This window comes from Phyllostomus hastatus, unplaced genomic scaffold (genome assembly GCF_019186645.2).
Source record: "Phyllostomus hastatus isolate PE091 unplaced genomic scaffold, TTU_PhHast_1.1 phas_contig_58, whole genome shotgun sequence".
NCBI classification, from domain to species: Eukaryota; Metazoa; Chordata; class Mammalia; order Chiroptera; family Phyllostomidae; genus Phyllostomus; species Phyllostomus hastatus.
In genome coordinates, this window is record NW_025333916.1 from 16,826,306 (window position 1) to 16,840,012 (window position 13,707).

At 37.8% G+C, this 13,707-nt stretch overlaps 1 protein-coding gene across 3 annotated transcripts in view; it reads right to left on the reverse strand.

Annotated features, from left to right (window-relative positions):
- Nucleotides 1-13,707, reverse strand: part of MSH3 (mutS homolog 3) — a 137,591-nt gene that overhangs the window by 107,278 nt on the left and 16,606 nt on the right. For all 3 annotated transcript variants that reach the window (XM_045848096.1, XM_045848095.1, XM_045848097.1), the window contains exon 8: nt 13,170-13,336. In XM_045848096.1, the coding sequence (XP_045704052.1) occupies nt 13,170-13,336 (167 nt within the window). The remainder of the gene's footprint in view (nt 1-13,169; nt 13,337-13,707) is intronic.

Here is a 13,707-nt window from a genome sequence, read left to right on the forward strand (position 1 = left end):
GATACAGAGAGAAAGACAGACAAATAATAGATTGATAGATACACGCACAAATACATGCTACTTGACCATCTGTGCCTGTTTCCTCATTTATAAAAAGTTATCATTATAAATTACATAGTAGTTCCTATATAATAATAGTAACCACTTCAAAGAGTTGATATGAAGACTACCTGAGTTAATACATGTAACAGTCATAGACTATACCTGGTATATAGTAAGAGTTTCATTAACTATTTTTTTTTACAAATTCTCATTTCATCTTTGTTTAAATGTTTCCCTCATTATGGAATGTTTTCCCAACACCTGTCCAGTTACCTGTTACCTATCCCTCTAGGCTCTCCCTTAAACTAAGCGTCCCTAAGTGGTATGAAAGTGCATTGTCTAACAGAATGGCTACAAATCTTGTGTGCCTACTGAGCATGTTGAACACAAGATGTCAAGCGGACTGAGTCCCCCAGTGGCCGGTTGTATTTCCACCTGTGTGTGATTCTGTGTGTGTGTGTGGTGGGGGGGGGATTGTCAGACAGAAAATAACATATTACTCATTTATTTAAGTTTACATCTTAAAAACTCAAAGGAAACTGGAGACCTTGAAACTACTGACGCAAGAAAGTGAGCCAAGGGACCTACACTCTGTAGAAGCAAACAAAATCCAGAAAAACACACCCCTTACGAAGACTGCAGAGAAAAAATAATATTCAGGTGATAACTTTTCACAGGCCTCAGACACCTTGTTTATCAACTGGCAGTTTCAGATTTAAGTCCTTATGACCCATTTTGACCTTGCAGACCTCGGAGTAGTTACCTTTTCAGCCCAGCAGGGGGATTCAGCCCTGTGGCAGTGGCTGCCTGTGAACCACACTGGGACCAGGGACCTTTAGGACTTCTAACAGGAGCAGAGGTCACTGAACTCGGAAGAATTTATCTACAGATTTTATGTTGGAAACCACAGGGATCTCATCTGACTAGAGAAGGACATCTTCTTCCCCAAATTTTAAATCTACCATCTGGAACACCTCGTTCCTTACTTTGTGAATCGGGGAAACCTTGCTCCATGTTCTCAGAAAATGCTTAGAGTGCTGCAGGGTTGTATAGAGACAACTCTGCTGGTAACTTTATTTTTCCATATTTCATGCCTTTCTCTAGCCGTTTCTGGGATGGCCTTGGTTCCCTGATAACCATGGAAATGGCCCTTAATTATTAACAGCCAGAATATGACCAATTCCTCATCTTTCCCTATGATTTTCTTATTGGATCATGAATAGACATGGGTGAAGGACAAGTGACAAGAGTGTAGGTGAGTAAGGAAAATCCAGTGTGAAACCACTGCCTAATAAAGCCAAGTTTTTCAAATAACAGGAATCATACTTCACAATGTTATTTGAGCAGTTGCCTGAGAGGCTCCAAGCACAATGGGAAAATCTAGTCTCTTTCGTAAGACCAACCAAAAGAGTTTACCTCTTCCTTTTACATCACTGCTTTCAGAGATAGCTTCTTTTAAATATTGAGTTACTCTTTTAACTCATAACTTTAAAAGATAGTTTTTAGTCCTGGTTGGGTGGCTCAATTGGTCAGAGTGCCATCCGTACACCAAAAATTGCAGGCTTGATTCCTGGTTAGGGCATATACCTAGGTGCAGGTTTTAACCCCAGTTGGGGAGTGTACGGGAGGCAACTGATCTCTCTCTCTCTCTCTCTCTCTCTCTGCCCCACCCCCCCCTCTAAAACCAATAAGCATATCCTTCAGTGAAGATTTTTAAAAAGTTTCTATTAAATAGTGAGTAAATACAAAAGAAAATTTATGAACATATGTATGACAATTCATCATATAACAAGAACCTGTGTACCACCTACCTATTTTAAGAAAAGAATATAACTATTAATTTTAAAGATCCCTAGATATCTATAACCACTCTGTTTCCCTTTCTTTCTACCCACATGTAACAATTATGCTGAATTTTGTGTTTATAATTCTGTTGATTTTCTATAAGGTTTCAACTATTTAACTATGCATATTTTAGTTTTATATAAATATCTTACATATTCTATGACTTTTTGTCTACATATGATCCTGAGATTTAGCCATACAGTTATAACTGATTTTCTCTTCTGTGTGTTATTCCACTGCATGACTACATCACAGTTTTTAATTCATTCTCTACTGACAGAGTGTAGATTGTTTGAAAGTTGGTATCATAGTACTGTTATAAACAGTCTTATATATTTTTACTGATGGTTATGCACAGGTTGCTCTAGGGCAAAGGCTAGAGGAAACAAGCTCCGAAGGCCGTATGATCTCTGTCACAACTACTCATCTCGGCCACCATAGCATGAAAGCCACTATGGACAATTGGTAAAACAATGGGCGAGGCTAGTTCCAGTGCAACTTTATTCACAAAGGCAGGGAATGGCAGGATTTAGCCAGGGTGCCCACCTCTGTTTAGGCTACATATGAGGATTACGGTATCACTGAATATAAGGTATTGAGAGCATGCAAACATCTTCAACTTTACTAGACAATGTGCAATATTTCCCAAAGGTTTTCCTATTTATCCTCTTTATTAACATTTGAAATTGTCAGAATTTTAACTTTAGGCCAATCTAGTAGATGAATATGAAATGGAATCTCATTTTGGTTTTAATTTATGTTTCCCTAATTAAGGTTGAGCTTTAAAAAAAAAGTTTATTGGTCATTCCTCTTCTGTAAAATGCCTATTAAAGTCCTGTGCTGATTTTTTTAAACAATTAAGAGATGTTACAGGTGTTAAAAACACAATGAATTTTAAAAACTCAGTATATAAATTTTTTTCATTTATATTTATTGATTTTTAGACAAGAAAGGGGGGAGGGAAGGAGGGTGGAGAGAGGGAGAGGGGGAGAGGGAGAGAGACAGACAGACAGACAGACATTGATTTGTTGTTCCATTCACTGATGCATTCATTGGTTGCTTCTTGTATGTTCCCTGACCGGGAATCGAAGCCGCTGCCTTGGTGTACTGGGACAATGTTCTATCCAACTGAGCTACCCAGCCAGGGCCAAAAACTCAGTATACAAAAAAATATATATAAAAAATTTACATATAAAAAGTATTATTAAAATTAACTTCCTATCTTTTTACCTTTTTTAATCCTCACCTGAGGATATATTTACTGATTTTAGACAAGAAAGGAGAGGGGGGAGAGAGAGAGAGGAAGGGAGGGGGAGAAAAACATTGATGTGAGAGAGAAACATCAATTGGTTGCCTCCAGTATGCTTCTAACCAAGGATCAAACCACAACCTAGGTATGTGCCCTGACCAAGGATCAAACCCACAACCTTTTGGTGTAAGACACGATGCTCCAACAAACTGAGCCACATGACCAGGGCCCTTTTTACCTGTTTAATGTGGCCACCAGAAAATGTTAAATTACATACCTGACTCACAATTGTGGGTCACATTGCAGTTGTACTGAGTAGGGCTGCTCTAGACAGAATATTAATCTCTCCCTCTCCTGTACTTTCAGTATTTAGTTCACTTTTCTTTCACACATTATATCAATCTGCCTTGCATTGAAGTGATTTGTATATGTGCTGGCTCTCCAATAGATTGGTAGCCCTTAATGGGTAAAGCTCACGGATCTTTTCATCTCAACAAAATCCATGGTAATTGCACAATAAGTGCTTGTGAAGCTGAATGGAAAAGGAAACATTATTCAACTAATATGTGACTTGTATACACCACTTGATTTATTATTAGCAGGAATGCCCAGAATTCAATTTGCCACTCTTTAAAACAAGTTTTTCTTGGGTTAAAGATAGGATTAAGATGTAGAGCAAATGGAAAAACAAAGTTTCATAAAATAATACGTAGCTTATTACATGCAATACACTCATCTATCTCAACTCCATACTATTCTATTCATTGTTTTAAAAGTGGTCCCTGCAACCCATAAAACTATTTCACGATCCGCTAATGATTGGTGACCACATTTCAAAAAGCACTGCCTTGATGAGTCAGGTGCAGACCCTCCTAGATAAACACAAAGCATCTTAAAGGCATCACACAACAGCACTCCCCTGACCTCAATGGCTTCACCAGGTGAGGAGTTAATCCTGTGGCATGGCCATGCTCCCACACAGCCAGCAGGGAAGACACGCAGCTCCACTTACCATTACTTCTTCTACCAGCCTTCCTATTAGTGCTGGGGGCAACAAATGGTGTGTTCAGGGTCCATTCCCCTGAGGTGAAGACTCCAGCTCAGCCTGGCCAAGAAGAGCTGGTCAGAGCTGAAGGCACAAAGCACAGGAAAGAGTACCAGGCAGTGAGGGAAAGAGTACCAGGAACTGGCCCAAGTTTTGAATTGCTCAGATGTGGGAAGCAAATGTGGAGAAATGTCGTTAACTCAGTACTATGTGTATTAAATCAAAAAAATATATTAAATCACATACTAGACAGGTATTTTTCTTAAAGAAAACAAGGGGAGAAGAAATAAGGGAAAGAGGAAGTATGAGAGGTGGGGGGGGAAATGGCAGAGGGGAAAAAACATGCCAGGACTTCACACACTCTTATTGCTCTATGGATGAAGAGTGGGGCTAGTGGCTACAAAGAACCCACAAAAAGAGGATGGGAGAGAGGAGAAATTCTTAGCCAGAAAACAAAAGGTAAGAGAATAATATCAGAGTAATCAAGAAAACTAATAGAAACTAGTAAGAAATGTCCCTTCAGCAGGACATTTGACAAGAAGAAGTCGTTGAACAAAACTAATGCAGTAACACTGTAATAACAAAGTATGGTATCAGACAGGGACTAGGCTTCCTGGAGTGATCATTTTATAAATTATATAAATGTCTAATCACTATGCTGTACAGCTGAAACTAATATAACTATAATTAAAAAATGAAAAATATATTAAAAAAGAAAAGAAAATATGAATGGATAAGCCTAAGTCCACAAATGTTCAGAGATAAGCAAGTTCAGAGGGGTTCTGAACCAAACTAGCCTCAAGTCTGTGATAGAAGGTGAACAGTGAAAGAAACTTCACTAGAAAGGAAGAAGAGTGAAAGGATTCTCTCTTTGAACTATGAAGAGGAAAAGGGAAAAAATACATAATTGACAAGATCCTAAGGACAGAGGCTACCTATATTAAGATTTCAATTGAGGAAATTTTTCGTATTTTATTTTATTAGCTTATATCTTAATAATAGAAGGCAGACATACCAGCATCAGAAAGGACTAGTGGGTTTTGGCACTTACTACCTTGGGATCTTTTAACTTTGGAATAAAAAGCTTTTTAATGGGACATTTCACACAATTAAATTTTCAACCCCAAATAAACAGGTATATTTACAAAAGTAGAAGTAGTAAAACAATTCTGGACTTCAGGCCAAGTTGGAGGCATAGGTAGATACACTTTGCCTCCTTGTACAACTAAAAGGACAACAAATTTAAAAACAAAAATAATCAGAACTGTCAGAAAAATCAAACTGTATGGAAGTCTGACAACCAAGGAGTTAAAGAAGAAACATTCATCCACACCGGTAGGAGGGGCAGAGATGGGCAGCCAGAGTAGAGAGGATGATGAGCAGCAAGGCTGCATCTGGAAGACCAGTAGGGAGAGGCAGCAGCGGGTGGTCCCAATTTGTGTGTGGATAAACCAGGAGGAACAACTGGGGAGTGACACAGACCACGCAACCCAGGGTTCCAGCTTGGGGTAATAAAGCCTCAAAACTTCTGGCTATAAAAACCTGTGGAGATTGCAGTGGTGGGAGAAACTCTCAGCCTCACAGGAGAGTTCTCTGGAAAGACCCACCGGATCCTAGAATGTATACAAACCCACCCACTCAGGAATCAGCACCAGAAGGACCCAATTTGCTTGTGGATAGTGGAGGAAGTGACTGAAAGCTGGCCAAGAACCACATAAGCAGCATTGCTCCCTCTGGGATCCCTCCCCCACGTACAGTGCCACAACACAGTGACTGGGTTGCCCCGCCCTGGCAAATACCTAAGGCTCCACACCTTACTATATAAGAAGTACACCAAAACAAAAAAACTATGGCCCAAACGGAAGAAAGCATTAAAATTCCAAAAACAGAACTAAGAAATGAAGAGATAGCCAACCTATTAGATGCAGACTTCAAAAACACTGGTAATCAGGATGCTCACAGAAATGGCTAAGTATGGTCAGAAAACACAGGAAAAAGTGAAGGCTATGCAAAGTGAAATAAAGAAAAATATACAGGGAACTAAGAGTGAAGGGAAGGAAACTGGGACTTAAATCAACAATTTGGAGCAGAAGGAAGAAATAAACACTCAACCAGAACACAATGAAGAAACAAGATTTCAAAAAAATGAGATGAGGCTTCTGAACCTCAGGGACAACTTGAAATGTTCCAACATCCGAATCATAGGGGTGCCAGAAGGAGAGGAAGAGCAAAAAATGGAAAACTTATTTAAAAACATAATGAAGGAGAACTTCCCCAATCTGGCAAAGGAAATAGACTTCCAGAAAGTCCAGGAAGCTCAGAGAGTCCTAAAGAAGATGGACCCAAGGAAGCACATACCAAGGCACATCATCATTATATTACCCAAGATTAAAGATAAGGAGAGAATCTTAAGGGCAAGAAAAAAGGAGACAGTTACCTACAAAGGAGTTCCCATAAGACTCTCCCCTGGTTTCTCAAAAGAAACCTTGCAGGCAAGAAAGGGCTGGAAAGAAATATTCCAAGTCATGAAAGGCAAGGACCTACATCCAAGATTACTCTATGGAGCAGAGCTACCATTTAGAATGGGAGGGCAGATAAAGTACTTCCCAGATAAGGTCAAGCTAAAGGAGTTAATCATCACCAAGCCCTTATTATATGAAATGTTAAAGGGACTTATCTAAGAAATAGAAGATGATCAAAACTATGAAGAGTAAAATGACAACAAACACAACTATCAACAACTGAACCTAAAAAAACAAAAACAGAAACAAGCTATGCAATCAACTAGAACAGGAACAAATTCACAGAAATGGAGATCAAATGGAGGATTGTCAGAGGGGAGGATGGAGGGGAGAATGGGAGAAAAGGTACAGGGAATAAGAAGCATAACTGGTAGGTACAAAATAGACAGAGGGAGGTTAAGCATAGTATAGGAAATGGAGAAACCAAAGAACTTATATGTACAACCCCTGGACATGAACTAAGGCCAGGGGGATGGCGGAGGAAGGGGGTGTGCAGGGCAGACAGGGATAAAGGGGAGAAAAAATGGGACAACTGTAATAGCATAATCAATAAAATATACTTAATAATAATAATGAAAACAATTCTGCACGTCTTACACAACTGCTTCCCAATTTTCTGTTCAGGCTCGCCCTGCCTTGGGAGTGCTCTGTAACAATCAGTAAGATCAGTCCTCCAGACTCCTCAAATGCTGTTTCTTCCTGTTCCACTACTATCAATCAGCCATTTACGCTTTTCAAGGAGAGATCTTCTTGCAGAGTTACACTCAATGAAATGCACAAGGAGGCTCCTTATTTAGATAAGCCCTGTAGCAAATATTTTTGAAGAGTAACTATAAACTATTAATTTATCATGTTTTAAAATCTGAATTTTCATATATACATTAGGATGTTTAAACAAACTAATTTAAAGTGGCATTGTTTTTTTAATTTTTGAAGAATAAAAACAATGAGGAAAATGAAAGCGAATATAGTCTTCCCAAAAGAAGTGAGTCAGGTTAGCTAAGTTAGCTATGTCCGTACCATTTAAATATACACTTATCATCGTATATATTATATGTATGAACTTCCAGCTACTAAAATAATTTCTATGTTTATAAAACCCAAATCATTTTTCCTAAGAAAAACAAATAGAAAATAGCCATTATTCTCCCCATTCCAAAAGTCACTTGTTTAATCACTCTTTACCACGTAGTTATTAAGTACCTACTATATGCAGGCTACTACGATAGGTGCTGGGAACACAGAAGATCATTGATACACCTCCTACCACCAGCCACCCCCTTCTCAGTCTTTCTCACAGGAAACGTTTTACCCAACCCTTCCTTAATATTGCTTTCTCTCCACTGTCTCACCTTTGATTCCCCTTCACTTTCACGTTACATTACCTTTCTCTCCAATCCCCACATCTGCCCTGCCTCGGGCTACCACGCTCACTCTGGCAGAGCAGCCAACCAAACTAGTTTCTACTGGCCAAGAAAACCACTCTCTCATGCACCTCCATCCACCTTGCTCTTATTCTTCAAGTCTCGGTTCTGACATACTCTTTTAGGAAGTCTGGCCTGACTCCTCCAGGCAAAGGTTGATGTTCAAATGCTACCAGTTACTCCAGAAGACCTTAATAACTGGCACTTTCATTGTAATGATATATTGCCATGACTACCACCCCCTCCTCTGTAAGAATATGGAAGGTAGGGATCTTATTCATTTTTATATCTTCACCATCTAGTAATGATCTTGGGGTATAGTACACACCCCATAAATGTTTTTAAGAATAAATGAATGAATGTATAATGATGGGGAACTCAGAAGATGTACCACTAACTTGAGAGTCTGCTGGAAACATCTATCAATACAGATATTTTTAGGGATAAAAAAATAATCAAAATTTACCACTAGCTATTTAAATTAATAAAATAAATCTGAAGAAAGAATAAAATACCTTAATTCGAAAGGTGAGCTATTATGAAAAAAATGGAAAGTGACCCATCTTCAGGCCATTTCTCAGCCTCAAATTCGTTTGTATTTCTCTAAAACTCTGGTTTAGATTTATTTTTTCACTACAGCAATGGTCCCACTTATGCTGAATTTATCTCAAACACGCACACAGAATCGAAATGGCAAGACAAAAGTGACATACGTTGCCCCTACAGCGTGTTCCAACCCATTTCCCCAACTGAAGTCACTGCCCCCGCCTTCAAAATGCTGCCACATCCATGAGCACATTGTTACTACACCCTGTTGGTTTCTGTTAAATCAACCCACATTTTATCAACTTCATTCTTTCTACACCATACAAATTCACGAAATCACAGATCTGATTCACTAATTACATGTTTTTAGTACACCTTAAGTAACTATTTACATATGAAAGTAAAAAATGTTTATTTGTGAACTACTTAGAATTCTGCCAGGTAAGTAAAACAGGTGTGACTCGGCTCTAGCGGTAAGGCCCACTGACGAACCACCCTGCTCCAGGGCATTCCTCTCTCAAGCTGGGACTCGACGTGATGTACGCCCTCTGTGGGCTCTCTGAATTCACTTGCTGTTGGTATTTCTTCAAGTGATTTTGACTTTTAACTTTAAAACAATTTTTTTAATAAGTCGGAAAGGAGAAACTTTATAAGAAGGTGGTATAACTTAATCAACATGAAAGCATTCTGATTAAACTTTAATAAATTATAAAACTACTTACTACTAAATTCTAAAGCTACTTATTAAATTCCAAAACTACTTCTTAAAGTAGTTAAAAAGTTTTTACTTACAAAAATATTTCAACAGTAGTAGTGGATATTTCAAAAAAGAAAACTAGAATTACCTGTAATATCACCTTAATGGTCTTTTTAAAGGGGGCCTTCGCTAGCATGGGTGGGGGGCTGGGCACCATTTTTTCTGTAATGTTTCTCTATAAATATTCTCAAGACAAACAGAAAGGGTAACAATCAGGATAATAACACTGATTTCCTATGATTTAAGCTGAAATCTTATAAACATATTTAAATAAATGAAGATAATTAACCTAAGAAAAATTGATAGCTTATCATTATTTAAAAATAAAGCATTTATCTTAGTACAATCTTTGAATAATAGTCATTCTAAATTACCATATGACACAAAGTAAATAAGTCTATACTTTGAGAAATAAAAATAAGTGAGAGCTTTCAGTAGCCTTTAAACTGTAATTCACAGAATATACAAAATCCTTTAGAGACCTCTTGTGGTTGAAGTTAAGAATACCAAAGAAACCAAATACGTACTTTAAAATGTGTATTCTATAATCCCAAGCCATTCTTCTGCCTTTTCCCACACAGCTTTATTATTTCTTCAGTATTAGTAAGATATCAACCAATAACTGATAAAAAGTGCTATCTTTACATTCAAGTTTACAGTAAAAGAAAAAGAGAAGATTTTAAGTCTGAGACATAAGAATCTACCTATCACTATTTAAAATGGACAAGAATATACCAACAGAAACAAATTTTCTCCTCAAAAATTCAATGCTATCTTGTTTACTGATAGTAAAAATGGAGCACAACTTTGGCAAGAGATGTTTTTCATACCTACTAATTAAAAGCAACCCTATCCCAGCTGCTGATTTTCTTTTCTTTTTTTAATATGGCTGCAATTTTTATCTCAGGTTGATAAAAGCTAAATTTCACGGCTGCCAAAATAGACTCACTAGCATTTAGGGGGGAAATTAAAAAAGGACCACATCTCGTAGAGTAAAGCAAAATAAAGAAAAAGTGAATTAAAAGCTAAATGCTAAAATTAAATTAATTTTTTAAAATTAATTGACTAAAGCAAAATATAATTAATTAATTACAATTATTAATTATAGACATTATTTTCAGAATGCCAAGAGGTCTCAGTTTAAAAATAAAAGAATGCTACCATAAGCATGGAGGACTTAACTGGTCCAGTCTACTAAAAACACAAAGAAATAGTGAATTAAAATAGAATCAAAAATCTTTCTTAGAGTAAAAAAAAAGAAGAAGAAGAAGAAGAAATCCCCAAAAGCCAAACAATATGAGAACCAGCTGTAGATGGGAGAAGACACCATAAAGGCTATACACAGAGAGAACAGAAGGTCCAACATACTTGATTTCTTCTGATAAGAATTCCAGAAGAGAATTGGGGAGAAGTAATATTAAAAGAAATAATAATGAAGGGGGAGTGAGAGAGGAGGGAAGGGGAACAAAAAAAGAATAGCTTCCACTATAGAGAGCTTTCTACACTATATTAATTTACTTAATCTTCACACAATCTTATAATGTAAGCACTCTTATTTCCCCTATTTTAAAGAAAAGGATATCGAAGGACAACACAGTTGAGTAATTCAACCAATATCACTAAGGGGAAGAGCCAAACCTCCAACCCAAAGCCCAGGTGACAGGAGCCCCCTACTGGACCACTGGACTGCAGAATCTCCACTACTCCATTCTGTCTATAAACAGATTAGTTTTAGACACTCCACAGAAATGGGACTTTTGACTTCGCTTAGTCTGATATGCAAACAAAATAAAAATTACATGTGGACACTAAACTCAGGAAAAATTACATATTCTCAATGATAATCAGAGAAACACAAATTAAAACAAGACAAAGGCAGAGGCAGCCATGGAATCTGGAAACCCTACACAGGACACCCAAGCTGTCTTTGGTAGGCCAAATGGCTTTTCCATCTCATCTAATGAATAAACATTTAGGAATACGACCAGGCAATGCTGTCTGCCAGCCAAATAATTCAGTTTTGGCAATGTCTTTGTGCAATGTTTAGATATTTTATTAAATTTTAACATTATTGTTTATAAAAATAAGCAGAAACCAGAAATGTAAGTGCTGATTCAAGTGATCGACTTTAGTCTCAATTACAGTTGACCCCTAAACAACTGGGGTTTGAACTTCACAGGTCCCCTTATACGTAATTTTTTTTTTCAATAAATAGAGTCAGCCTCCATATCTGTAGGTTCCACATTCACAGATTCAATCAACTGAGGGTCAAAAAGAGTATTTTCGATCCAAGGCTGAAATCTAAGAATGAGGAGGGCCGACTGTATGCATTATTCTGTACCATTTTATTTAAGGGGCTTGAGCATGTACAGTTCTTGGTAAATGCATGGGGTCCTGGAACCAACCATTTACAGATACAAAAACTTAACTGACTTGTTAAGTTTGGGGGGAGTCGAAAATAATACACAGATTTTTCGACTGCACAGCAGGGGTGGGGGCATCAGTGCCCCCAGTCCCTGAGTTGTTTTTCATGAGTACCCACTGAGATACTGGCAGATAAAACAATGTTCTCTAGGATTTGCTTCAAATAAATCATCCAAGAAAGAAAGGAGTAGGGGTAGGGATGAAGTGGGATTGGCTGAGTTGAGAAACACTGAAGCTGCTAGTTTGATTCATGGAGGTTCACTACACTACTCTGCATAATTTTGTATATGTTTGAAATTTCCCATATATGGGAATTTTCAAGAAAAAAAATAACAGGATAGAAAATTGATTCAAAACATAAACCCAAGTTCATAAACAAAAAAAGCAATGTACATACATGGAAATAATACATTAAAATATTTAACAGTAATTATCTATGGGCTACAGTATTTTTATCTTTTTTTTAACTCCCAACTTTTCCTAAGTAAACATGGATTAGTGTTATAATCAGAAAAATATATTATAAAACATCTTTGAAAGACATTCAAGCCAAATAAAAAAGGCACATTTTTACCTCTAAGAACAAAGAAACATATGGAACTTTACCTAATCAATTAGTCTGATTTTCTGACTGACTTGTCAACTGACTAACTGAAAATCTTTATGGGCTCTCCTGCTTAGTCTGAAGTCCAAATTCCTCAATATATGAAGCCCTGTGCACTGAAGCCCCAGCCGGCTCCAGGCTCTTCTCCTACCACACTCCTCCAGGTGGCAGTATAGAGTCTTCCCAAGCGGGCACCTTCACGGTGGTCACTGAACACGCCATGTTTTGTGAGTCTAGTTAGGCAGGTACACATCTGCCTCTCCTGTTTAATTATAAACTCTGCCAGGCATAGGCCACAACCACATCTTCTTCCTCTGCAAGCCACAATGCCTAGCATGCTGTCTTACAAATAAAAGGTGTGGCCTTACAAATAAAAGGTGTGGCCTTAGAGCTAATAAATAAAACTCATGGACAGAGCCACAAATTGAAACTTATAGCACAGATAATGTATTTTCAAAGTTATACAAACTTTCTAAGAAATGAACTCTAAGTTATCTCCAGAAACTGAAGATTAATGACCAAATAATATCATTAAACTCCCTTAACAATCAGTTTCTAAAGTCCTATTGATATTATAGGTAGTTCTGTTTTTCTTTTTTTGACATTTCTACTACTACTCCTGTTGAAATATTTTTAGAAGTAAAAAATTTTTAACAACTTTAAATCTGAGTTTCAGAATCTGCATTACTCTCCAGGGCTGTGCCAACATACCTGACAGCTGTGGCGTGATGGATGAGCGCCTCTGTTTGCTCTGACAGGCGTGCCGGAAGCAGCAGCTCCACCGGCTGCAGGCCCAGTATCCGAGTTTCTAGCTCCGAGCGTGAAGCAGAGTCCTGGAAACTATCAAACACGACCTCACCCGTGGCAGGCTGCACTCCCTGAAAACGATAAAATGTAATGTCATGGAAAACATATTTTTCCCAATTATAACTATGACACATCATAAATAAGTATGGAAATACCAAAAATGACACACTTGCTAGTATGTACTCCATTTTTAAAGAGTTTGAAATCTGCCTGCTTTCCAAGACTCTTAATGAGAAGTCAGGTTCACCAATACGCAAACTACGCTAGATGGGATTGTATAGCAGTACCGAGTCCAAGTCCTCCTGACCTAACAAACCCAACAGAGTCACTGTGACAAGTTACCAAACCCTCAGTTTCCTCCCCTCTAAATGGGACTAAACCAGCCTACTTCCCTCTTACGGTTACTGAAAGGTCCAAGTCAGAAAACATAAACAATTTGTAA